General features: G+C 35.0%; 2 protein-coding genes across 2 annotated transcripts; both read right to left on the bottom strand.

Annotated features, from left to right (window-relative positions):
• Positions 1-2,134: 2,134 nt before the first annotated feature.
• LOC150100460 (uncharacterized) lies at positions 2,135-9,491 on the bottom strand. Its single transcript, XM_090403154.1, has 3 exons — positions 9,433-9,491; positions 4,421-4,592; positions 2,135-2,665 (listed from the first exon to the last, which is right to left on the bottom strand). The coding sequence occupies exons 1-3, from the start codon at positions 9,445-9,447 to the stop codon at positions 2,346-2,348; spliced, it is 507 nt and encodes a 168-aa protein (XP_090259280.1). The 5' UTR covers positions 9,448-9,491; the 3' UTR covers positions 2,135-2,345.
• A 5,935-nt stretch (positions 9,492-15,426) lies between these two features.
• LOC150100459 (serine/threonine-protein kinase 17A-like) lies at positions 15,427-16,146 on the bottom strand. The gene has a single exon (XM_090402657.1). The coding sequence runs from the start codon at positions 16,144-16,146 to the stop codon at positions 15,427-15,429; it is 720 nt and encodes a 239-aa protein (XP_090258783.1).
• Positions 16,147-27,266: the final 11,120 nt, after the last annotated feature.

Below are 27,266 nucleotides of genomic sequence, written 5' to 3'. Positions count from 1 at the left end.
GTCACGCGGGAAGAACACCTTTACAGGAGCAAGAACGAATATGTTCAAACATAATGGATAGGTATTATTTACACAAAAAAAAATGAATTAAAAAAATTAATTTGCATAAAAATATTAATATAATATGTAATCTTAACTTATCTTAACACTACTCTTAATACTTAATATGTATTTATATATAATTTATGTTTATTTGATCAAAGCATTGATAATTACCTTGCAAATAATATGAAATATGAATTACCTTGTAATTCATGTTTCATTCGTCGTTTAGCACAGTGCTTCCCAAACTTCTGGATGTCAGGGCCCCCCTTTGCAAATTAAAATATTTCACGGCCCCCCTCGAAAAAAAATCGTAATAGAGATATATATTATTATAATATTTATTGTATTTATATTCAATACAAAACATACACAGCGAATATTGCAAAAATCAAATGCATATAATACATTTTTTGCCTCTTACCGTTTGGTTCTGAAGACGATGCGGGCTGTTCTGGTAAAATATGAAATACTGTCCTTTTTTTTAGTCTGTTTCTGCTTCTTCTGATTGTTCGCGGGATTTTTTTTTTATTTTTTTATTTTTTATCAGCCACTTATCCATCTCAGGCTTAAAGTTTTTAACGTAGAATAGATCAAATAATATCACCACTTACCGATACTGGCACACCACAGACTGATAACATGAAATTAGTGAATATTACCTGAATAAGGGAATCTCCGGACAAGGAACATTTTTCTCTTTTGTGACTTTTCTCCCTTTACGGTAATTAAGCCTAACGCGAAACAGACAGCAAAGGCAAGTTATTAAAACGTGCATATGATTGGTGCGGTATTAACAAAAGATCGCGCAACCGAAAGATAACAGAATAGCTGACAATTGAGTTGAAATGCTAACTCTCTTCAACCGAATTCCATATGTGAAACTGCCATAACATTCATTATATATATATATATATTACTTAGTTTTAACACTTTTACGAATTTTAACACGTTCGGTTGAATTTTATTGCTGCCTTGGGAAATCGAACTCACACACATCTAATTAATAACAATAGTTTTTAGTTAGATACTGTGCTTGCCCATGCAACATATGGTTTTGTTTCAGTCTATATAGCATAGTTTCTGTATGAGGGGACATGTGATGATTCATTAATTAGTGTGTTTTTGTACCGGTTGTCTCTAATTGCACTAGATGTTGAGAATTATATTACACAGACTCCTCATACCTTATTCACTGGCATAATAAAAATACTTGTTTTTATTGCCTCTACAGTATAGTGGCTGTTAGGGGGCGTTGTTTACCACTGCAAACGACTTACTATCTCCCCACATGAACTTGTTTAAGCTTTTCTTCGTGTGTGAAGTATATGCGAAACTTTTATTGGTAACAGAAAACTAGCTCAGATGACAGTGATAATATAAAACGAGTTTTGATATGTATATAAAGTCAATATCAACAGTCCCTGATTGCGAATGCGTGATGAAAGGGACAGGAAGATTTGGAGCTTCCCTGGAGAGCATTCGAAGTAAATACAATTCACCACTGCTTTGAAATGAAACATATGAATAAGCAATATTTACTAATATTCATTAAGCGCCGAAATACGCAGGAAGAAAAGTTTGTGAACCAACACCAATGTGTGAATTTTTCTATTAAAATATAAAAAATAACAAAAAAGAAATAATAAAAGTTAAATACGTTTCTTTTAAAATAAAAAAAATCTACTTAGTCTTAAAACATTTTAAGTTTGTTTTCATTATTTCACGGCCCCCCCTCAACAAAAACTATGGCCCCCAAGGGGGCCGCGGCCTACAGTTTGGGAAGCGCTGGTTTAGCATATTAAATAGTTTAGAATGTTTTTTACAATTTTCAAAGTATACGAAACATTTATAATCATTACACGTATAATATTATACGTAAACTACGATTATTGAATATGAAGTTTGCTTTGTTGGAGACGGTTATTGATCCCTGTTTAATAAAACATGAAAATACCAGTGCTGTCCCAATGATGTCTTCTTCTTTTTTTTATTTCTGTAACATCAGCACAAATAATACAATCAGTAGCAGCACATTGCTACTGTTTGTCAGAATCAAATCAAGCACATGATAGAAAGGAGTCACTTCAAGTAGACAAGAATTTCTGGTAGTTTTAATATATTAACAGCAGAAGAATATACAATTAAATACATCTAATTTATTTCCATATGATGGAAGTTAACAATACAGTACTTTTATTTCAGCAAAATAAAATAAATTTGGATGCAAATAAATACATAACAAAGGTCAATGTATGTAGTAACAAGCACATTCTTCTTGCTTGTTACTACATAAGTAATAATTATCGTCCCCCATTTGATATTTGTGTCACAGTTCCTTCGGATGATGTGCAAATCCCATCTATGCAGAATAGAGGAGTTTGGCAAATATAAATAAATCCTCCTCGTAAACCACAACCTTCACCTCCGCCACGTCTATGACCACCCCGACCACCTCCTCTATGTCTTGCTCTTCGACTACGGGAATTACCGTTACGACCTCTACCACCACCACCCCGACTCTCGCCTTCACGTTCATCGTCACCGCTTTCAGTGCCTGAGCCTATCGCTCCTCCATTTTCTCCTTCATTTTGAAATGTACTATTACACATTCCTCCTTGACCTGCAATGGAAAAATTCCAAGGTTAATTACCCACTCATCAGTAATAAAGTAAATAAAGCTGTCACCGACTCTCCTGTTAGTTAAACACGAGAGTTGATGACATCTATATTCATACTGTATGAACTAGAAAATTATATAAGTGCAGCTTTTTTAATTATTTTTGATTCCATTGTTATTTTCTCTCTCTCTCTCTCTCTCTCTCTCTGTGTGTGTGTGTGTGTGTGTGTGTGTGTGTGTGTGTGTGTGTGTGTGTGTGTGTGTGTGTGTGTGTGTGTGTGTGTGTGTGTGTGTGTGTGTGTGTGTGTGTGTGTGTGTGTGTGTGTGTGTGTGTGTGTGTGTGATTATATCTTAATTTAAAATAAACAGTGGAAAAAACAAAAGGATTTTGTCATTACATGATTTTTTTACATAATTTACGATGTTTCCACTTTTAATTTAATATATGTTAAGTAATTATTTTTAAATATAATTATTAAATAAATTACTAATTGTTAAAAATCCTTCATTTTTGTCTCCGGTGTCAATTAATGCGTTGCCGCAAACTGCAATTCAAGAATGCTTGGAGTTTTGGTTGTCTTCTTTTGTGCGATAAACAAGGAAAAAAACATCGATTTTTCTGCTGGAAAAATAGCACGTTTTCTTTAATGTTTAGCAGTTTAATTTTTAAAACATGAAAGATCCATATCGGGGTCAGTACCAGCTAAAATGCGTGAGTGTTTCTGAGAAGGAAGTAAACATTCCCGGAGAGATATGTCGCCAGCCGGTGTCTCGAAGATCTCCTGGTCTCTTAAAAGAGTTCGTTCTAAAGATCAGAGCTGATGCATATATTCTGTAAAAGTTTCCATCCGGTGAAGCGATCTACGCTTTGAAGTCCACAAATGATATGTTCACTTAAAATGTAATATATCTTGAAAGTTCGTCAAGGTTGCGATAATTGTTTCTGTTGGTTTCATTACATTTCATCTTGAATATCGTAAATTAAGGATTTAGATAATTACCTAAACCTTAACTTACTCACTGTGCTAATATGCCTTAATTTTATAACACTTTGGGGTGGGATTTACATTAAAATATTCTCAATGTATCTCTCGGCTTATAAGAAAAATGTCTAAAGAAATAAAAAGTAAGCGGTATGCACCTGTTTAGATTTACTGCAGAATTTTTATACTTTTAAATAAATCGTAGTCCAAAGGTTATCTTTAGATCTATGGTTGACTTTATGTGAATACTTCAAGATATTATTCTTGAGGCTGTTCCAGTTAAACACATCAGACAGGTTAACTTTTGCAAATAATATCCCCCCCCCCCATTAGAGAATATTTCTCTTTGAATAACTGCAGATCTGCTTCCAGTATAGTTGGGAGTAAATGTATCCCCAAACAGGCTACTACCAATTATTCCGGTAACAGTCAGCAGAATTAGCCATCAAAATTACTGTAGAGTTCCATATGGGAGGATAGATGATAAGTATGGATAAGTATACCGTGAGCACCTAGAGGATATACGATGTGAATTCAGCTAAGTTGCTGTGCCCCAGTGGCTCTTAAATCATACCTTGATGCAATATCAAGCTATGGTTTAAGAGCCAGTATCTCAGATATATCCATGATCTTTCTGAATGGAACTAGTCTAAGAAGCATTATCTCGATATCAAGTCGCACTGTTCACCGCGTATAAACTAATTCTAATTTAATAATAGTTTTCTGTATGATCTAATAAATAAAAAAACTGTCACAGGAGAATAGCGAATATTACTTGATGTTATTGTGCACGTATCGCATCCATTACTTTCTCTAGTTAATACTCCACCACGCGCAATGCAAGTGCTGTTATCTATGGTGCAATTTCTTCCATTAGTTGGTCTTCGGGTGGTTTGGCACTCGACCAGGCACAACGACAATCCTAACACCATACAGACAGTGAAGACCTGCGATGACAAAAAACGCAATTAATGAATGAACATCCACTTGAGTAAGCATTAGCAATTAAAATTGATAATAGTTTGTGTATGAACATGAATAGTAGTAGAGTGTATGACAGAATAAGAGATTTGTCGCCAACATCCCGCTGTTGATGGATTAACACGATTTACCATCAAACTGCATGTGCACGCTATTATCATTATTTCCTTAAGGAATTTGAAAATAATAATAATTAAGTTTTCACATTATAGTTGAATGTGCTCTCAAAGCATTATTTTAAAGTTAAGTTAGCAGTTTCTAATCCAAACTTAACTAAGTTATATATTCCCAGTGAATGGTCTTTATCTCGTGCTATGAAGAAATAACCAGGCATTAAGCATATTCTTGAAATATATTTTAATCAGTGATATAAATATAATTCTAAATTAATAAATACTTTGCGTACCAGAGAGAAACAAACAAAATTGCAGACGATTCGTTACAGGATTTCAAGATATAAAAATCATGAACTTTATTTAATTACTTCCTTCGTCAATACAGCGTGCTTAGATAAGCATGCCATCAAGCTAAGCATCTTTTTGTATCCCTCACAAATTCGTGGTAATTTATGTTGAAAAATTAAAAGAAAGAAAAAGAAAAACGACTGACATCACATGCATCTAAACAATTACTATCAGAGCAATTGAACCTAGAGCTATTTTTGTGTATAATTATACCTGGAAGCGTATTTTTGTGATACATAATTAGGCCCATATCATGGTTCACTATGAACCATGTGAGCCAACTATTAATAGGGATCCTAAATAAACATCTATTAATAGGCCAATTTATGGGCCAACTATTTATGGGCCAACTATTAATAGGGATCCTAAATAAACAATATCAGTTATTTCCAATGTTGGTTAAAGATATGATGTCAACTGGAATGACCTATACAATACAATATCGTTGCATAGAATACAAATTGAAAATATTCAGAGATGAATTTTTATTTTTATAGAAATGCCGCAAATGTGTATTAAGACTGTCGACGTATTCAAGACACTCTTTTGGGCTTATTCAGTATGTACTCTAGACATATAATTTTGGTTTTGCTTAATTTTAAGCAAATATTTTGAGTTAAACGAAAATCGAAACAGTTGCACACGTGCTATGCTATCTAATACTGAAATTTCAGTTTCATCCACATAAAACTATTTATAGCTTGCTTTAGCTTCCTTAAAGCAACCAACATATCTTGTATTTGTGCTCTTCTAAATATATAAAAAAGCCACGATCCATGTTCTTCGTAGAATAAAAATATTTTTGTGCTTTCTACGACAATTTTAATATGAATGATATTATTCTTTTAAATTTTAAACTTTAATATACAGCGACTATTTTGAACAACAAAATTACTTCTTGAAATTTCAGCATTTGGATAAAATATCAGCTTATGTGATATCTCTGAGAGGAGAAAAAATTGTCATCCCCTATTGGAATGAAATAACATTCAAATTTATTTCATTCCAATTGAATTATGTCGTATAATCACTTTTATATTTTTAATTAAATATTATGCAAAAATGCAGTCTGTGACTTCATCATTTTCTTCTTTAGTATTCTGCAATTGAGCAGCTTCGTCTTTTAGTAGCAGAAGCTTTCCTTCCGCTCTCTTCTGTTCTAAGCCTTCTCTTTCAGGGATGTGCACCTGTTTCCATTCAGCATGTCATCTAGCATTGTTTTCTTTACTCTTCTTCGGGGTCTTTACCCGTCTATTTTTCCTTCGATGGTATCTCTGATGATTCCATTCCCTCTCAGACTATGTCCGATCCAGTTTCCTTTTCTTCTTTTTATCCTCCTTAACAGACTTCTTTCTTCTTCTACTCTTTTTAAGACATCATCATTAGTTATTTTATCTATCCATTTGATTTTTTCCACCCTTCTCCAAATCCACATCTCAAAACTCTCCAAAATCTTAATTTCTTCTTTCTTCAATATCCAAGTTTCATCTGCATAGAGGGCAACACTTCACACATAACATTTTATTAGTCTTTTTTTTAGGTTTCTATCCATTTTACTTCTGAATAAATTCCATTTTGTATTAAAGGCATCTCTTTCCATCGTTATTCTTGCTTTTATGTCACTTTCACATCTTCCATCACTGCTAATAATACTTCCTAAAAAAAACAGCTAACGCCTTTTATTCCCTTATAGAAGTAGGCGAGGCCTTTATGCCCTATCTAGCTTTTGGAGACTGAGTGGGCAGTTCAATCTCCACCGGTAGCCAATCAGAGATGGCTGGTGTCCATATCTATCACTAATTATAGCAGCCACCGATGAAGAGGCTAGCATGGCAAACAAGTGCTGCCATCTCTTGGTACCTAACCTTAACAAGATATGTCACTGCCTGAAATAATGTGGGTACTACGGTCGACTTTCTTGAGTTTACGGGACGAAAAACCCTCTTGCCCGTGCCAGAGATCGACTAACTCGGGAGCCGGTAGAAAAGAGGCTTAGAAAAAGTTCCTCCAGTCGGCCACTAGACTTGAACTTAAGTCAAACGGCGAGCGACTAAGCGCAGAGAACGCAAGCGCCACTTCCACTGAGCTACACAGGCCTTGATATCACTTCCTAGATATTTAAATGTCTTTAATTGATTCAAATTTTCTCCATTTATTCTGATATCCATACTTGCCTCTTTCCTTGCTATTTTCATCACCTTTGTTTTTCTGATGTTAACTTTCATTCCATAATTGATACAGGGTTCCAGTAATCTGTTCAACAGATGTTGTAGTCCTGCTTCAGTGTTTGATAGTAATGCCTTGTCATCTGCGTATCTTATTGCAAATATCTGTCTACCTCCAATCTTTCTTCCTTCTTCCGAATTCTCCAGTGCCTTTTTTAGCATTGATTTGGAATACATGTTGAACAAAACTGGTGACAGAGAACAGCTTGTATTACTCCTCGTCCAATGATAACTGGTTCTGTTGTACCATATATGTATCTCACCATGGCAGTTTGTCCCATATATAGTGAAATAACTAGCCTTCTGCCTTTCCAATTTACACCAATCTTTTCCATTACTTCCACCATCTTATCCCATTTTACAAAGTCAAAAGCTTCTTCAAAATCTGTGTAACAGATGTTAACTTCTTTATTCACTTCTAGACTTCTTTCACTTACTATTCTTAAACAGTCCAATCGCGTCTCTTGTTCCTCTACCCTTCCTGAAACCAATGTGTGACTAAACAGAGCAAATACAAAGGTATTGAAGTATTTCTGTATCGATGATTAGTCCGTAAAAGGACTGGCTTAAAAGGGCCAAGAAAGAATGCTTTTCATCTTCCTCGTTATCTGTAGACGACAGTGTAAGGATAAGGTGTTATTGAGCTATATAAAGCTCTGAGCTCTGATCATGGCAGGAGGGTAACAGCAACAGCCGAGCCTCAGTTAGAACTTCATTGGCTACAGCATTGTCATTCATTACCCTCACAGGGTACCCATTTTAGTCCCCTCGTACGACATGCATGAGCTACATTGGAGCTATTCTTATTTCGGCCACCACACGGGAGTCGATGATTAGATAAATGCCCATCTTTCTTTATGAATTGAACAAATATGAAATTATATGGTGTGTAAGGTAAAAAGGTGTTTAAAAATGGTATAATTATAAATTTTTTATAAACTTTTTAAATATGTTTTATGAATAAATTCTCAGTTTTAGTTTAATGTAAAGTAAAATGTATTTAAGAATAGAATAATTATAAAAATAAAACATTTTTATAAAATATTATATATTTTTAAATATATTGTATGAATAAATTCTCAGTTTTAGTTTAAAATACTAGTAGTTTTTAAAAATTCATATTTACATTTAAACCTATTTATGAATTTAAAAAAAAATTATTTTTTCCTCGTTTATTTAGCATAGTAGCTGGTGATAAATGTAGGTAGATGGCCAATGTAAGCAGCAACACTTGTCATCAACCAATAAGTTTATTATTATTATTATTATTATTATTATTATTATTATTATTATTATTATTATTATTATTATTATTCCTGACACCTCCATGGAGTCTGAAGACTCATCTCGGAGGATACTTACAACTGTCTCAACCACTGCATCGAACCTCTACTACGAATTATCTCCATCAACGCCATCTATCGCCCACCTCCACCACTACCACCACAACTAGTATTTTTTGTCTGTAAATTGCGTGTGTTCTAAAGACCGATTTGTCTGTATGCGGGATGAAAAACCCGAGTTTCCAGGAGAAAAAAACCCTGCTACCTCAGTATGAGATCGGCTAACTCACCTTCGATTGAAAAAGTCCACATAAAGATTCCTCCCGTTGCGCTTGTGGCCATTTAACGTCTTAATCTAACTTCAACTTACATATTCTGCGGGGTTTTTTTTATGGTGAGTATAAATCGATCGTTCACTTACAAATGACACTACCCATAGCAGAACGATTGCTAAATTATTGTTTTTTTATTACCTTGGACACTATTTTTTAGATCTGAGAAACACTGTTTTTTAGATTGGGTAAACGAAATAGATATCGTCTTATTTATCAGACAATTATATACAATGGTAGCACTCGATTAACTTCATTCTCTAATATTATAATCTCTATTAATCTCTCTCTCTCTCTCTCTCTCTCTCTCTCTCTCTCTCTCTCTCTATATATATATATATATATATATATATATATATATATATATATATATATATATATATATATATATATATATATATATATATATATATATATATATATATATATATATACAATTATTTTTACTGTCCACACTACACTCTACCTTAACAATAAAAAATAAAAACAGAAAGTTACTCACCATCATTTTAACCATAACGGAGAACTCTGTTTTCTAATCTTAAAATATTTCGATGGGATTCATAAATGTAGTAATTCGGTTGTTTATTATCGGCCCGTTTATAAAGGCCACCCAGGAAGCGATGATTAATACATTTATGATTCACTTTTGAAGTTGTTTTCAATTCATATATTTTATGCTTCATGTCTACGAGGTTGATGTTGAGTCATCGATGGCAGATATGCATATGAAAACCATAATAATGCAGAAATAAGGGTGCTCTAGAAATGAGTCAGAACATATGACGCATTTCTGTACAGTATATCGTATTATTAAGGTTTCCTGCATATTCGTTTCTCAATACTGTTATGCGTACGTACACACCCAAAGCGTCACCTATATTCTGTTACACGTGTGTTTGTTAAGTAATTTAGCTTCTGGGTATTTTTTTTAATATTGTAAACGAAAGTATTCTTCTTAAGTTCCACATATGAATCTTAGGGAAAAACAAAAGATCAATGTGTGTTCTCTATTTAGTTAGGGGATCTGAATGGAGATACCTAGACGTCCTTTCAGTCCCTCCTAGTGACTGACTCAAAATTAAGTATGGGTTCGATATTGGCGACTTGGATCTTGAAGACTAACGGAATATGGTACGATGATTGGCTATAAAAGGTTTTAGGCAAGAAAAATAGTATTTAATAAAGTGCTTCAAGTTAATTTTCTATAAAAAAATTAGAAAGTTAACTTATATAGTAATTATAATTTATTTAGAAAATTTCTTCCACATAAAATTAGAAATATGAGAAGTTTTCCAACACCTTTTTTTTATTTATGTGTAATTAAAATATATTAATCTTATTTTATGAATATATCCTCGTGTGGTTGCCGGGATAAGAATAGCACCAATGCAAATCCAAGCATGTCGTAAGAGGCGACTAATTGGGCGCTGAGATTCGAGAGTTTGAGTTCGCTCTCTTACGGTTTTTGCCTTAAGGGAGCAATTTGAGTCTCCGGGGAAAGTGTTCTCCAGCACCGCCCGCTGAGGGGCTTTGTCGGTGAATGCTTTTCTTCGGAATTTGAGCTGTTCTGCTCGGTGGTGGTGGAGGGTGGAGCCAACGCTGAGATGGATGGTCTTTCGGCCACTATTGAGTGGTCTAGGGATCGTCTTAATTTTTAGAGATCGGCTTTACTTACGTATCACCAATGTAGCTAATGCATGTCGTACGAGGCGACTAAAATTGGCACTCAGGGAGGGTAATGGATGGGAATGTTGTAGCCAATGAAGTTCTAACTGAGGCTCGGTTATTGCTGTTACTCTCTTGCCATGATCAGAGCTTTATAGCTCAATAACACCTTATCCTTACAATGTCCTCTACAGACAACGGGGCATATGAAAAGCAATTTTGCTTCGCCCCTTTAAACCAGTCCTTATAAGGAATTAAAAATACAATTTATTATTTCTTAGAAAGAGTAATCGACAGTGCAATTGTTAGGGAAAAAATAGAATGGCGAATAAATCATGAAGTGGAATTATGTGAATGAATCAGTAAATCCTATGGCTCTAATTACTATTTCGCATTTTAATCAAATACAGCAGCAGATCGCTGTTGTAATCTATTCCAACAGGTCACACGATGTTACTGGGAAGAATTTACTCATGATATATTTTATTAATTACGAACCTCAACTTGTTTACTAAAAATGAGTTATGGAAATTCCATTTCAGGTTACTCTCGAAATTGACCCAAATGCTAATGTATTTGGGTCAATATTAGTTATATCGGTGTCAATTTTAAGACCATTAATGTTAAACCACTGTTGTAGTTTCAACATTCAGTATTGATTAATGCTGTTTTATCAACGAACGATATCACTTTGACAAACAAAAAACGTTTTACCCATACAGATCACTAACATAAATTAAAAATACATTAGATCTTAGCACCTGTCGTATTTCTAGACCTTGTGGAACGCCATATTTTATTATCTTCACTGAATCTCCAACCTCAGTTCTTTTACTACTAGCACTGTCACCAATCTTGTAATGCTTTGTCGTTTCAGTGAAGGTATCATCATATATTTTTAACAGTTTCTTCCAAACAGAACTAATACATCCTGCTGTCAGCTCACTTCATGACGCATCGACATTATCTATACAACGCAAGATATTAAATTCCCTTCAAATGTTTCTGAGACTATTTGATAGTGCATGTTCCTGATATCTTACATCATAATATACTCATAGTATTCGTTGTTTATATACTGCATATTCTTTGTTTTTTTCGGACATAGTAGCATTCTTGTAGAATGTGTTGTTTTATATCAAACATAATATTTGTTATATTATACAACATATCAGTTCCCATCTATATTATAATCTCCGTTCCTTGCCTCAATCTGATGATGGTATTTCTCCCATAAATAACAGACAGGATACTTTGACCTCATAACCTTTGCTGCTTTGTAATTCCAAACCCACAACCGAGTATGTGTTCTTTGCATCTAATATTGTATAATATTCTTATACAATAATTGATTCTTATGCAAATGAGAGATCCATTCTTTTAACATGATAAAAAATAAAAAAACTTAAAAATTCGCAAATTGGACGACATTGTGTTAAATTCAGATTTTTTTTTTTTATATATTCCGTGCTCGGAATTTGGTTTATCACATCCATTTGTATTACGTGAAAAAGAAAGTGATTCACACTTTACTGAAGGTAGATGGCGCTCCGTTTTGTTTATTCGACACAATATGTTGGGATTATTTTCAAATTGAGGGAATCACACGAGTACTACATTAATTAGCATATCGCTAACGTAAACATCGCAAATACTATTATATAATATTATAAATACATATTAAGGCCTTGAGGAACATATTCGATGTGCTTTCATCGCAAGTAAAACATACAAACCAACCAATGAATAAATACAATTGTAGATATGATTATATTGAGTTCTAGTCCTAATTACCTGTTTAGTCTAATTGTAACTTAAGTGAAGAGGAATCATTCTACACAAAACTAGTTTTTCTTTTTTTAGATGAATTTTAGTCATTCGGTAATGCACACCTTAAACTGCATTTTTTAGAACTGTACTTGCTAGACGCTTTTCCATACTTTTCTATACTTTTCTCGATATTCTCCATTCTTTACTGACTTCATTTAACTTTGACATTTTCTTCAAATAATAAGTCAACATTTTGTGCTACCGTCATCTTACACTTTCTTCTCGAAGTAAACACATTTTCAATATTGTCAGCGTTAGGTAATGTCACTCGTAACACGGATATGCGATTGGGCTCTTTCACCCATTGTTACCATTAGCCCATTTCCACTTCCGTAAGAAAATACAACAGAACACTGCCGCCATCTCGCGTTACTAACATTAACTGTATTGTTATTTGTACTTATATATATCGTGTGTATTGTTTACGGTCAATTTTTATAAGTTTCCGAAGTTTGAGATTCACCTGACAAAAAAAAAAAAAAAAAAAAAAAAAATTACGTACTTGCGCTCTGAAGTCAGCTGAAAAGAGATCTAGAAAAAGTTCCGTAAATATATTCTCATTTTATGTCTTTCTTCAAGTTAATTAGGGTTACGAAACTCATTACGAGTTTACTCAGGTACTTTCATTGCATGTATGTTGAAACTCTAATTAGTTGAGTTATTTTACTACATTTGCCTTCTTGTTATTATTACGTGACACGTCCAAGGAGTACAAAGACTCATCGACGGAGGGCACCCATTCTACAACTTTCCCTTTCCACCACTCAATCCGCCAACACACACCAAACCGCCAGTACCATCATCACTACACGAACGCCATCTACTGTCCACCAACTATTGTAGAATTATGACACTACAGTAAAGGGAAGATATTCCAATACATTATTGTTGTTATTAAATTAGCAAATGAAAAAGTATGTTATTTTTAAATGCTTATACTGACACGTTTGTTAATAGATTACTCAATGTATTGTTCAGTTCATGCTCATAGTTTAACAGCAGAGATTTTTGTTCTACACGCGTACGTTTTGCCTAAATCCTTGTTATAACTTAGCCACCAACAGTTGATCAACTTCGCTCTCTCTGTGTCTCTGTTTGTGTGTGTGTGTGTGCGCGCGCGTGCGCGTGTGCTAAACTTGTTACGAAATTGTTGACTCAGTCCACTTACATCACTATAGCAATGTTTTGCGCTGAGTTTAGCGTGCATGTCAATTAATTATCGAAAAGATTGGCTACATAAAATTTAGATATATAATATATTACAAATAATAAAATAGTCTAAACTCAAGCTTCGAAGTCAGTTTTAATAGTCTTCTTAAATTTTTTAATACTGTCTCTAATGCTGCGACTTTGAATACACATTATTAATTTCTAAAAGTACTTTTATAAACAAAACCATTCTTACTCCGGTACTCAACTAAAAAAAAAAGAATAAGAATAGAGACTGTCACAATAGTAAAATTACTTAGAAGATGCAATTTAATCTGCCGAATACAAAAGATAGTTATTGATAAGTAAACACAATTTAAAGGATATTATTTTTACTACCCACATGGTAAGTATAACTCAACGTTTTGAATTCCTTCTGTCTATTCAGTCCTGTTGAGTTTGACCTTCCACTGCGGGTTGTATATTTCTGCCCAGTAAATTTCTTGACCTCCAAAATGACTTTCGAAGCACCGAGTTTTCGCCAACCAAAGGAAAACACTTCGCCTTTCTAGTGAACCAGCTTGATCGCCGCCTTTCTTGCTCTTTGTAAGCTGCTGTAAGAATAAGAAACATTACGGTGTTGAAAATAAGGAATTAAGCGTAGGCCATGCTTCCTTCATACTAGTACTGTTCAGAGAATTTCTGGACGTAGTAGTGCTTTCTTGGGCTCCCAGTTTTAGTTGTTAGTTGGTTTCTTATGTTTTTGTATAATGTTTGTGCTTGTCTCCTCTTTCTTGGGTGTTTCGTTGCCTTTTTGTGAACAGGAATTTGAGGCTGTCGTATAAAGTTATTCGATCATTTATATTAAGTAGTCTGTTTTACTGTTTGTGTTTTTTATAAACTTTTCAGCAACATTTTTTTTCTATAATAGTAGAATGCTTTTTCGTGGGGTTTTGCAGCATGCGCGGGATGTAAAGGGATGGAACGAAATTGCGATAAAGTGGTGGACAACAGTATATGGTGGTGATTATGTGATTATGACGTTTTTGTTTTAATAAGAGCCCATATGTTGATGTAATCTATGCATGATCGTGTTAGGGAATCGTTAAGTAATTCTCTTGTTGGGGAGTTTATGGTCGAGTTTATGAGCACTGGCTCAATATGCTTAGTGGTTGGAGAGCCAAGGTCAAGGATATTTATGTTAACACCATCTATTATGATGGCTTTTGCTGTTGTGCGATGGTTGATGATATTTAACTATGTTTCCAATTCTACAAGGAAGTTGAGTGAGTTTGTGTCTGCAGGAAGTCTGGATATTGCGTTTATCGTGTATTTGTATCTGTCGTTAGTAGTGATTTCCAACGGTACTGTTTCTGCATATTTCAAAGAGGTTGTGGTTTCGGTTACACTGTGCTTTTCATTGTTCCATAACGTCACTTCCTCTTTTCTCTTGGTCTGCATGAGGTGTGGGATTGGTAGTTGTTAATGTTATACGCAGGCGCTTCTGTATCACTTATAGAAACTTCAGTCAACAGCATCGATATTTGTCAGGATGTTATTGAGCAGTGAAAGCCAGTATTTCTTTATGCTTCGTATGTAGTATCGTCAGTTCAAAATTTGTATAGAAATTGTCTATCCAGTATGTGAAGATTCGAAAACAGCACAGTTAACATTTCATGTTCGCGTTATTTTATTTATTTATTTTATTTTTTTTTTTTTTTTCGCTCTGTAAGATGAGGGGAAGGCATTAAGCATTAAGACTCGGAGAGTGGTTGGGTCGATTCACACGAGATTACAAGAATGCTGATATTTTGTCCTTTCTTATAAAGAAATAATAATAATAAAACTGTTATGAAGAACTCTTGCAAAACTCACTTCCAACAAGTCCTTCCAGGAAAGGATGACGGAGTGTCATCTCCGCTGTCATTCTGTCTTCTGGCAAGGGATGCAAAAGCTCCCGAAGAAATTCCACACAGATGACGACATACTTGCTTTTCATCTTGATGCCAGAATAAGCCATTTTCAGGACATTATTCAACTCTTCTTTCTGAAGCAAATGTTCTAAGAATAGTTCTCTTTCAAGACGCCAATCCGCCATTCCTCCTAACTTGTAGTCAGTGAGCATGCGCAGAACAATCAGACCCAAAGCCCACATATCAACAGGACCACAAACAGCGATTAACTTCCCGTTGATAAGCTCTGGCGGACGATATGCGGGGGGTAGTCCGACCAGATCAGCACTTCTTTCCTGGGAATCTGTAAGAAGAGTAAAATCTGCTACTTGGACGTGCAGCGCATGCGTCAAGAGGACGTTTTTACAGGTTAAGTCGAGGTGGTAGTACCCGTGGGAGTGCAAGTAGTGTAAAGCCTTCGTGATTTCGCAAGTCCATTTCCTGATGAGATGGAATTTTTTCCTCTTGGCCAAGAATTCATTTCCAAGCAAATACTGGTTGACGTCACAGTATAAACAGGGCATAGTGAAGCCCATGACCTTCTTGTATTGACGCAAATCGATTATTTCTTCGAGTAATATGATGTTCTGATGCTTCAGGTTGGCCCAGTGAGTCATTTCTCCTTCCGAATAGCCAATGGCCAGTTTTTGAGAGCGAATGACCGCTTCCCATCATGCACTTCCAGCACAGTACCATTGACTCCTGTTCCTAATTCTTTGATCTTTTTAAATCCTCTCTCTGATTCCAAATGATTAAAAGCGTTTTGCGTTATATTAATTATTAGTTTACGAAACATTGAAGTCCTATCTATTCCATACTTCCTATTCGGTCAGCTCTCTACGAATGTATTCGCAACAATATCCACTGTCACGTACTTAATACAACAATTGATTTTAAATAGATTATGACGTGCTTTGTTATTGGATTATAACAATGGTATTTTGTCAAGGGCAACCAAAAATGGTTCATTTTATTATAATATAACAAGCGTTGTGTTATATTATAATTGTGTAGAAATGTACAAACGCAAACACAGTTTACAATGATATCAGGGAAAATGCTATTAGTTGAAAATAAACTGATATTTATTATTATTTTTAATGTCAGTCACACCCAAGTCAAGTATGCAGTTACTATAGTATCGTGAAGTACGCTAAACCAACCCGGGAATCCCGCTCATAATAGTTTCAAAAATGGAACTTTTTCGAGCTCATTAACTCATTTAATATTCAGGGAGGATCTCACACCAGACAAAGAAGACGTACTCTCACAAACATCTCTCGCACAGTCGAATTCGGTACTCTCTGTTACTGTTTCTCTCTTAGACAATATATTCTATACAAGAATTTTTAAAACCGTTCTTTTAAATTTTATTTTGTTCTAAATAATAAAAATAAATCAGAGGTGGGCTGATTAGATATAATCAAAGACAGCGACCTCATTTTACCCAGTAAATGACGTACATTAGAAACCAGTCTGTAAAAAGGTTCTGGGAATGTAACTAATCTCTGTGACTGAAATCGAGTGCGAGATTTCCACTGAGTGCAGCACATTTTCATGTAAAAGATATATGGTTCATAAGATCAATGTTTATATTTATCCTTACAAGGACTGGCTTAAAAGGGCGAAGCAAGAATGCTTTTTATCTTCCCCATTATCTATAGAGGACAGTGTAGAGATAAGGTGTTATTGTGCAATTAAAGCTCTGATCATGGCAGGAGGGTAACAGCCATAGCCGAGCCTCAGTTAGAATTTCATTGGCATCCATTACCCTCCAAGAGTATTGGATTGAATGAATCAATCACCGCATCTCACGGTCGATTGATTCCCAACGTTTATATTAACATTAACATTAACATTTCTGGCTAGATGGGTGAAGCAAAATTGCTTTTCATATTCCCCTTTGTCTTGTAATGGAAGAACTTTGAATGGAGTGTTTGTGAGCTATGTCCCATCCCATTGAGGGCAGTAAAGTTAGTTGTGTTCAGCCCAAAGTTTATAGTCCTTATAGTCCTTATAAGGACTGGCTTAAAGGGGCGAAGCAAAAATGCTTTTCATCTTCCCCGTTATCTGTAGAGGGCAGTGAAGGGATAAGGTGTTATTGAGCTATTAAAGCTCTGATCATGACAGGAGGGTAACAGCAATAGCCGAGCCTCAGTTAAAACTTCATTGGCTACAGCATTGTCATTACTATACAAGGGTATTGGATTGAACGAATCAATCACCGCATCTCACGGTCGATTGATTCTCGTTCCCCAACGTTTATAGTCCTTATAAGGACTGGCTTAAAGGGGCGAAGCAAGAATGTTTTTCATCTTCCCCGTTATCTGTAGAGGAGAGTGTAGGGATAAGGTGTTATTGAGCTATTAAAGCTCTGATCATGACAGGAGGGTAACAGCAATAGCGGAGCCTCAGTGAGAACTTTATTGGCTACAGCATTGCCATCCATTACCCTCCAAGGGTATTAATCACCGGATCTCACGGTCGATTTTCCACCTGGAGTTCCTTATAGTCCTTATAAGGATAAGGACTGGCTTAAAGGGGCGAAGCAAGAATGCTTTTCATCTTCCCCGTTATTTGTAGAGGAGAGTGTAGGGATAATGTGTTATTGAGCTATTAAAGCTCTGATCATGGCAGGAGGGTAACAGCAATAGCCGAGCCTCAGTTAAAACTTCATTGGCTACAGCATTGCCATCCATTATCCTCCAAGGTATTGGATTCGTTCAATTCATATTCCCCAACGTTTATATAAAAGTTTAGAAATGATTTATATTAATATTTATAAAATTAAAATAAGGTGTATTTTAATAATAAATTATTTTTATTTAAAATTTAATAATATTGAAGAGCAATGGAAAATTTAAAAAATATTTAAAATACAGTTATATTATATTGAATACAATAAAATATTTTTATAATTATATGTTCTAATTATGTTGCAAAGTGAGCACACTGATAAGAGATGACAACAATTCTATAAAATAAAACAGGAATGAAAAATTAACCATTGAGTTAAAAAATATATCTATTTGTTTAATTTTGGTTAGTCACACCTCTAATAAGGTGGTGATCTCAAACCGAATAATGAAATTCATCTGCCACCTAATGGACATTCGTGCTTACGATGAACTTTGAATCCACAGCCCGTTAGTTTGAAAGCAGATACGCTATGCTCTCGGCAAACCAAGGTGGTGGACTTCATATCAGTAACTAATTATATCTTCTAATAAAATATAATATCATCAACTTGTTAATCATAAAAATGGTTTTGGTTTTGTTTATGTAACAGAATAAATAAACGGAGTTTGCCAACTCTCATTGCAGTCAGATTTATACTACTTACTGGCGTTTCAGGAAGCGACACTCTTTAATATATATTTTTTAAATTCAGATTTTATATTCTCGTCAACCTCTTTTTAAATTTTCATGTTATTTTAATTATTAAGTTAATAATTCTTGGTTAAATGAAATAATAAAGCTAAAATTTGAAGCTTTTGTTTAGTATTTTTAAAATTTTAAATAATTTCATAACTGAAATAACACACCTTTCTTAGAAGTTTATAGCAAAATATGGGCACATTTCTGTAATGAAAGGAACTCCAGGGAAGAGGCTAAGAATCGACCGTGAGATGCGGTGATTAATACCCTTGGAGGGTAATGGATGGCAATGCTGTAGCCAGTGAAGTTCTAACCGAGGCTCGGCTATTGCTGTTACCCTACTGCCATGATCAGAGCTTTAATAGCTCAATAACACCTTATCCCCACACTGTCCTCTACAGATAACGGGGAAGATGAAAAGCATTCTTGCTTCGCCCCTTTAAGCCAGTCTTATACGGACTATAAGGAACTCCAGTGATTATGAATATATTGACTTTGATGTCAAACTAATCATACGATGGTTCAGAATGTGCATTGTTTTTCATCATTTAGAGGAAGTTTTTTTTTTAATTATTCATTTCGAGTTCCCGAGCAATAAGAATAACTGATCGCGAATTCGAAGTTTTCTTTTTTTTAAAAGCTAGTGTTATAATGTGCTACTGACCGAATAGAGCAGATTCATTCTTCGATCAGTGGATTGCAAGTTTGAACTGAAGATGTTCATAAGCATGATTGTTTACTTTTGTTGAAAAGTGGCTCATGAGTGTACATAATTTGGCTACATTGTTATGAGTTAGCAACTTCTTAGTCAATTAGGCAACAGAATAGAGTTACATCAATCCAAATATACTGATTAAGTATGCATTAACTATCAAAGAAGAAATAGGAATAAAATATAAATTTATATGCAAAATAATTTCATTTATTTTAAAGACAATTTCAAGTGCTCCGTGTACAATTCTGCAGCATTTCCAATACTAAACCGTCTGGGTTATGTATCTGAAGAATACAATGTTTAGGAAAACAGCGACTGCGCACGAGCAATGTCACCAGGGAAACCGCTCATTTTTGTGCATTTATTGCTGTAGTGGAGGTTCCTGATGAAACGCATATGTTGTTGAGACATTGTAGATCACGTTCGCATATATAAAGAAAACCACATGGGTATGCAGGTGGTGGAGGCCAAAGAGGTGGGGATCCAAATGGCGCAGGAGGTCCAAATGGAGGGGGAGGTCCAGGTGGTAGAGGAGGTCCAAATGGTGGAGGAGGTCCAAATGGAGGGGGAGGTCCCAGTGGTAGAGGAGGTCCAAATGGTGGGAAAGGTCCTGGTGGTGGAGGTTCCGGTGGTGTAGTATTACACCTTTCTTGTTCCTCTAAAAAATAACCAAATGAAAAATTAATTTTATTGATCTCGCTTACCAGCAAAGTTCAGGATGTTAAATTTCATTAGATATTAGATGAGTATTCAAATATATATTTGATACGTAGATATAAAAATAAGAGCAGTAACTACATGATTATCTCCCAACAGAAAAACTCCGTGCAGAGAAAACTGGCTTTTGCTGCGAAAATTAAAGAATGTAATAATAAGAGAAAAACAAACTCAAGCATTCAGCAATTATCCAATCAAATCTGTCAGCATGCAGAAGAAATTTCGACACTTTACTCATATTCATACCCAGTGACTCATGAATGGTCTTGTATCATTTACGTAAGGACCTAATCACAGATTGGTTTATGCATAATTCTATTGCATTTAATAGAAGTAAATCTAGCTTACCATCTATAGAAACTCCAGGGTAATATAAGGTATGTCATATCTCTGAAATATTACACCATACATATGCCTCCCAAAAAAGTAACACATTTCAGATATTTACGCAGCACGTTGACTATAATATGTAGTAGCACAGTCGAATTAACTATATATAACTAGTGGAGCCTGTGGAGCTCAGTAGAAGTGGCGTTTGCACGCTACGGGAACTTGACCGCACGAAGAAAGACAAAGACTTGGAGTTCAAATCTAGTCTTTAGGCGCCGACCAGAGGAACATCTAAGCTTTTTTTCGACCTGTTCCCGAGTTAGTCGATCTCCGGCACGGGCAAGCGTTTTTTTCCTCCCAGAGACACTCGAGTTTTTCGTCCTGTAAATTCTAGATAATCGACGGTAGAAGCCACACTCTTTTCAGACATTAAAAATATCGTGTTAGGGTTAGGAGCCACAAGATGGCGGCACATGGTAGCCATTTTCTTCACTTCGTACCTATTAATTAGTGATAGCCTTGGGCCAGCTATCTCTGATTGGGTACCACCGGAGATTGAACAGCCCGCTGAGTCTCCAAACGTTAGATAGGGCTAAAACGGCCTCACCTACTCTCTATACAGGAACAAACAGGCGTTAGCGTATTTTGTTTTTTATTTTCTCAAGTTTTTATTTTAATTTTGTATTTTATATTTATTTCTTTTTTATATTTATTATATTATTTAAAACTTTATTTATATGTTATACTTACTTTTATATTTGTATTTCTTTTATATTGATAAAAATAGCAAATGAAGTTTATTGAGTAGTTCTGTGTTAAGACAAGGATGTCATAACATCTCATAAGGATGCATTATACAACTTTAAACGCTGAAGATTGCTATTTTAGATGACGCTCGTACATGTATAATGTCATCTTTATACTTCTCAATATTGCACGTTAAAAATAATTTAATATAATTCAAAAATATGAACTATAATATCCGTTAAGAATCACAAAATATCCAGAAAGATTAATTACAAAACAATTAATTGCAAAATAACAAAAACAGTGATAAAAGTAATTACTTGTGATTATTAAGCAGAGATCACAGTAAGGATGAAAAGGATGTAGAAGAAGAAGAAGATCAGGAGGAGGAGGTTTAAATCCTGGTATTAAGACTCCTCCTTTTTCGATACATGTTTCGTTGCTGATGATACAGTTTTCTCTACCAGGTGGGGCGATTGTAGTCTGGCTGTTTACGAAGTGCAAAGAGAGCACCACAGATAAGCAAGCGAGAAACCTGAAAAAAAGTGATAATAAATAAATAATAAACTAACAAAGACATATGTAATAAATGTATATTAAATAAAATTATAGATTAATTGATAGCAATTACCATAGTAATTACTATCAGTAAAAATTACAACATTATTCTATGATATTTACTATTTTTTTCCTTAATGAGGAAAAACACATATTGATTAGGGAGCTTTACCTCCCTTAATTTTCCTTACGTACTTTTCGATGCAAATTTCTGGAATACCCCGCCATCTCCATATAACTCATCTTCAGGCTTTATGTACGTTTTCTGCGGCTTAGATGGACAACGTCCGTCTAGGACGAAAAGAATCTGTATAAAGACTGCATTCTCTCCCAGATCAATTCCACCACAGCCCATCGTCGATAAATATATAAATACACATTACCAACGAGACTACAGTGTGTTAGATAGTTGTGGTTGTTTTGAATTACTGCAGCTAAGACTTAAGGGAAGTGTAAAAACTCGATGTAGCTTAAAAGTATCAAAGCGCTTTACATCGATTTTTTACATAGGTCAAGTCCCATGAGAACTGTAAATAACCTTGTTTGTTTCTATGTTTTTTATGCTAGATATTAATGTAGTTAACCCTATGGGAAGTGACTGTATTTACTGTTTTAACGTCAAAAGCAAAGGCAATGCTTTCCCATTGGAGAACTTTGCATATTGTTATGTGTAAGAGTGCAGGAAAAGTTGTTTACTAGTTTTGTGTATAAGAGTTGCTTACAAACTCTGTGCTAACACCTTTAAAGTGTTTTCAAGAGCGTCGCTAGGTTTACAGAAGTTTCCGCGGCCTGAAAGGAGAAGCAAAGTATGAAAGAGGTCCGCTAGTTTTAGAGACAAGTTTCCGCGCCCGGCAAAATACGATCAAAAGATTGCACGGAGGAGAACAAAGAGCGGGTCAAACTTAAAAGAAGATGAAAGAGTCATGCCGAATTCTTCGGGGTTTACTACCCTTAGTGCAATGTACCAAGATCGCAAAATAAAAGGGGACTGAGCTGAGCATAAGGGGCTTCCAGACGTCAAGAGAGAGTCATCAGAAGTCGGAACTAGAAGCAGTTGGAACCAGAGCGGAAGCGAGCTTAGATTATATGCATAGTCCAAATCAGAGCAGCGGCGGCAAAGAACGAGGAGAGGCAAGGCCCCAGTTACAAAGAGGAGAGCCGAGATCCAAGTGCCTAAAGAGCAAAGGTGAAGCGCTGTTACCGAGAAGAGCCAGAGCCAGTCGGCAGCAGTTGCAGTCATCGTCGATTAGTGGCAGAAGTGGCGGCAATTAGAAGCAGAAGTTCCCGAAGTAGGATCCAGAGGAGAATTTATCCGTATACTGAAACCTCTTGTATGTGCTATTCGAGTACCGCAGATTACAGTCCAAAAGCCCGCCAATATCCCGACGTGACGCTGAAGCAAGATAATCCTGAAGGAAGCCTAAAACTCGAGTTGAAAGAAAAGCCATAAAGAAAAAGCCGAAAGTCATTTAGTAATAGACTTTTGACTGAATGTCAGAGCCCCTGTAAGTCACATCCTTTTGTATATTTTCTCTTATAATCTAGGACAGTACTTCCCAAACTGTGGGCCGCGACCCCATTGGGGGGCAGTCCGTTTTGTTGAGGGGGGCGTGAAATAATGAAAACAAATTTAAAATGTTTTAAAACTAAGAGTGTGCCATGTCAAATGTGTATGTAAGATGCTAAAAATAATATTTGCATTTGATTTTTGCGATATTCTCTGTGTATGTTTTGTATTGAATATAAATACAATAAATATTATAATAATATATGTCTGTATTAAGATTTTTTTTTCGATGGGGGCCGCTGTGAAATATTTTAGTTTCTCCAAGGGGGCCTTTACATCCATAATTTTTTGAGAAGCACTGATCTAAGAGATATGTTGTATATGGACTGTAAAGAGTTAGTTTATTAGTAATTAGAAGTGTCCATAAGAGAGTCAATTGGCATGTTAGAAGTCGATATGGAAATTTGTAAAAATAACTTAACAGAGAGTTAACTAACCTCTTTGAGAATTTTAATAAGTTGAATTTGTAAGCAGAGAGTAAATAAGTGTTTGAATTAAAGAGTTTATTTAGTATTGAAGTGAAAAGGTTCTAATTTTATGCTAAAGATTTTTAGATAGGTAGAGAAAGCAGTCTCCCTGTCATTTAATTCATGTATATTAATTAATGTAAATAAATATGTTTTAGTTATTTGTTAAAAGAGTGCTGCCTGATCCTCTATTTTACAACTGCCCTGTTAATAAATAAATCGGACTTGTAAGGCAATGAAAGCGCAGTTTAGTTACTTACGAACCACGACTGTTTATGTAAACTTTGTTAAGGGAAGTTTCACTCGTAAGAGAGAGAGAGAGAGAGAGAGAGAGAGATCTACCGGAAGTTTTAATGAGTCTTATGCCGAATATTTGATATACTGATGGCACATTCTTACAAATAAAATTTCAGTGTTCATTGGCATACGGCTAGTAAATACGGAAGGTGGACAAACATGAAACGCAGTAGAGTAAGTGAAAAAGGTTATGAGAGAAAAAGCGCATTAGAATAAAGATATAAAGAAATACAATAAATATAGAAGAGTAAAGATATTACATAGAAGAAAAATAAACCGTACGTTTACAGAAGGATATTGTCTCTAAATGAAGTGTTTTCTTCCTCTTGGTTTTCCTATTTTGTAACGAAGAAGCCAAGTATTCTGTTTCTTCGCATCCTATAGGGATTCGACACCTCTCCCAGTTTATCCACCCATATAGAATCGTAGAAATCGACTAAACTCGAATCAAAAGCTATATTATTTATTTATTATTATTTATTTAAATTTCTTATCGATATATATTTCTTTTAATCTATGTGTACGCTTTATTCGATTTAAAAGGTGTTAAATTTATTTATCGGTGGGTAGAAAACAAAATTAGAAGCTGGTGGATACAAATACGATGATGCTGAGCAATGAAACTGAATTATAAACGAAGGGATTCTAATAAAAATATACTTACGAGCATCTAGTCATCTTTCTATCTGTAATTACATCAAATTTCTGACGCTTTTTAATATAATCGAAGATTTAAAGACTTGTTGGAAACTTCGGTAAGTGAAGTAAAATGACCACGGAATGAATGAATGTGATTGCATCACAAAACCAACGCTATTTGATACGGTTTGTGCGGTTTTTTTTTGTCTGATTCCTGTCATTTGAAAGTATGCCGTTCTTTCATAAGTATTGCTGAATCATCGCAAGTCATTCATGTGCCAAATCACATGCAAGAAAAGAAATGCTTCGCTTGTCACTTCCTCTGCGTGTCACTGATTAAAGTTCTTGTTTAAGCAAATGCACTTTTACCTTACTGAATTTTGACAGAGGTTTGATGCTTTGTGATGAAATGATTGGGTTTTAGTATAAGTTCTATCTCTCCATATGATGCCTCAGTTAATAATATATAACGAGCGAAATGTCCACTTTTAGCCTCTGCATTCAGCTGTTGAATTCAGAATTCGAACCAAATAGAAAAAACTGTTTAACGAAGTGTAAACTCCCAAATATACAATATGTGTAATATATAAAGACATTATAATGAGGTCATTAAATAATTATGCGTTTTCTATTAAAGTGAAGTATATAAATGAAGCAACAAGATATAGGGTCGTTTATAATATTTATAATTAGAATGTTGGGTCGTTTATAATAATTCTAACCACGAAAGGTCTTTTGGATCTTTAGTCCCGCATTGATGGCATATGAAGTGGAAGCAAATTTAAAAGTTGAGCATAAGTAAGCCATTACTATGATGAGAAATGAATTTATATGTTGGATGAATTTCGTCGTCTGGTGTTGAGATTACCACCATAATTGCTGGAGGTCTGAAGTGGCTCCGATTTTCCCTGCTCTAAAACACATGTCTGTTTTTTAGAGCAGGGAAAATCGGAGGATATATATATATACCCTTAGCCCACAAAGTATTCATGTATTACAAGCTTGCAACATTTCATAGTAGAAAAACAAAAAATATGTTTTTTCCCCGCCGTTTTTATATGATGCTGCTGTTTCCAAATCTCATAATCGCATTTCTTTAACGTCGCTGCTGATGTTGATATCTTTCACCACATTCAGTCGAACAATTTCGCATAATGTTCAGCTGACTTCACTAAATTTTATTACGTTATGCACTTAGATTCACTGCTTTAGAGAATGGAAAATGTTATCTGTATTTAACCTTGCGTCCCTTGATTCCTGTCGTGATCTTTTCTCAAATGTGTAACGTTCTGTTTCACTCAGCTGTCGGTCCTTAATGGATTGATTATTAGTAAAGTATGAATTTCTTAATGACAAAAAAGTTTTATCATACAGCAATCACCAGTTCAAATGATTTAAGAAATAACTTTCTGAATAATTACAAATACTCCACTTTTCCACCTCTCTCTCTCTCTCTCTCTCGTCCACATAGTATACTATTGAAACATCACTTAATGACCGACTACATCAGTCGTTTGATTGTCATGGAAGAGCCTATATTAAGCCTATCACGGTGCTCTCGAAAACAATAGAGAATATCATCATTAAGCAAGTTCTTCAATATATATGAAGGCCCAGCAGTTAATCAGTGACCATCAATATGGATTCCGCTATTCTTACTCCATACACGATTTTCTAACCAACCATACCCACATGGCATTTAGATTGGGTGTGGCATAGATGCCTGCATAATAAGCTACCATTCCATGAGCTACCTTTCACTCTTTGCAACTAGTTTCCTCTCTAGTTTCCCGGAGGCCTGCTACTTAATCAGTGACCATCAATATGGATTCCATCATTTTTACTCCTCACACGATGGAAATATGCAGTTTTTCACTGCATACACGCTCCATACTTTAATGACCTTCTCTCGCTAACTCTAATCTCTAAACCTTACCTTTGTTACAACGCAGATCTCCAGTCCAGATCATATTTATCTTCTTTGGCTGACGCACAACACATTACGCAGTCTCATCACAGTCTTATCAGCCTTTAGAATACTTGGTATACTCTTCCCTCTTCCTCTTAAGACAGGCGCGTTCTCAATACAGGAAATATAGCAGCATGTGTGTGTGTGTGTGTGTGTGATTTTTTGCCAAGATGGCAGAAATAAATCCAGAATAAGATCAACATCTATTTATTTAGATTGATAATGTAAGAAGTACCTTAGAACACCGAAATCTAAGATATGAAAATATTGGAGTTCTAACGATATATACATATATTGACTTATACTTGTTTTCATCGAAATATGATTTTTTTTTATGAAGGTCAAGTTCAGAA

Source organism: Typopeltis vanoorti, chromosome 13, assembly GCF_054136105.1.
Source record: "Typopeltis vanoorti isolate ZY-2024b chromosome 13, IOZ_Tvanoo_1.0, whole genome shotgun sequence".
In the NCBI taxonomy this organism is placed as follows: Eukaryota; Metazoa; Arthropoda; class Arachnida; order Uropygi; family Thelyphonidae; genus Typopeltis; species Typopeltis vanoorti.
Note: the sequence above shows the minus strand (reverse complement) of the source record. Positions and strands in the feature narration are given on the sequence as shown.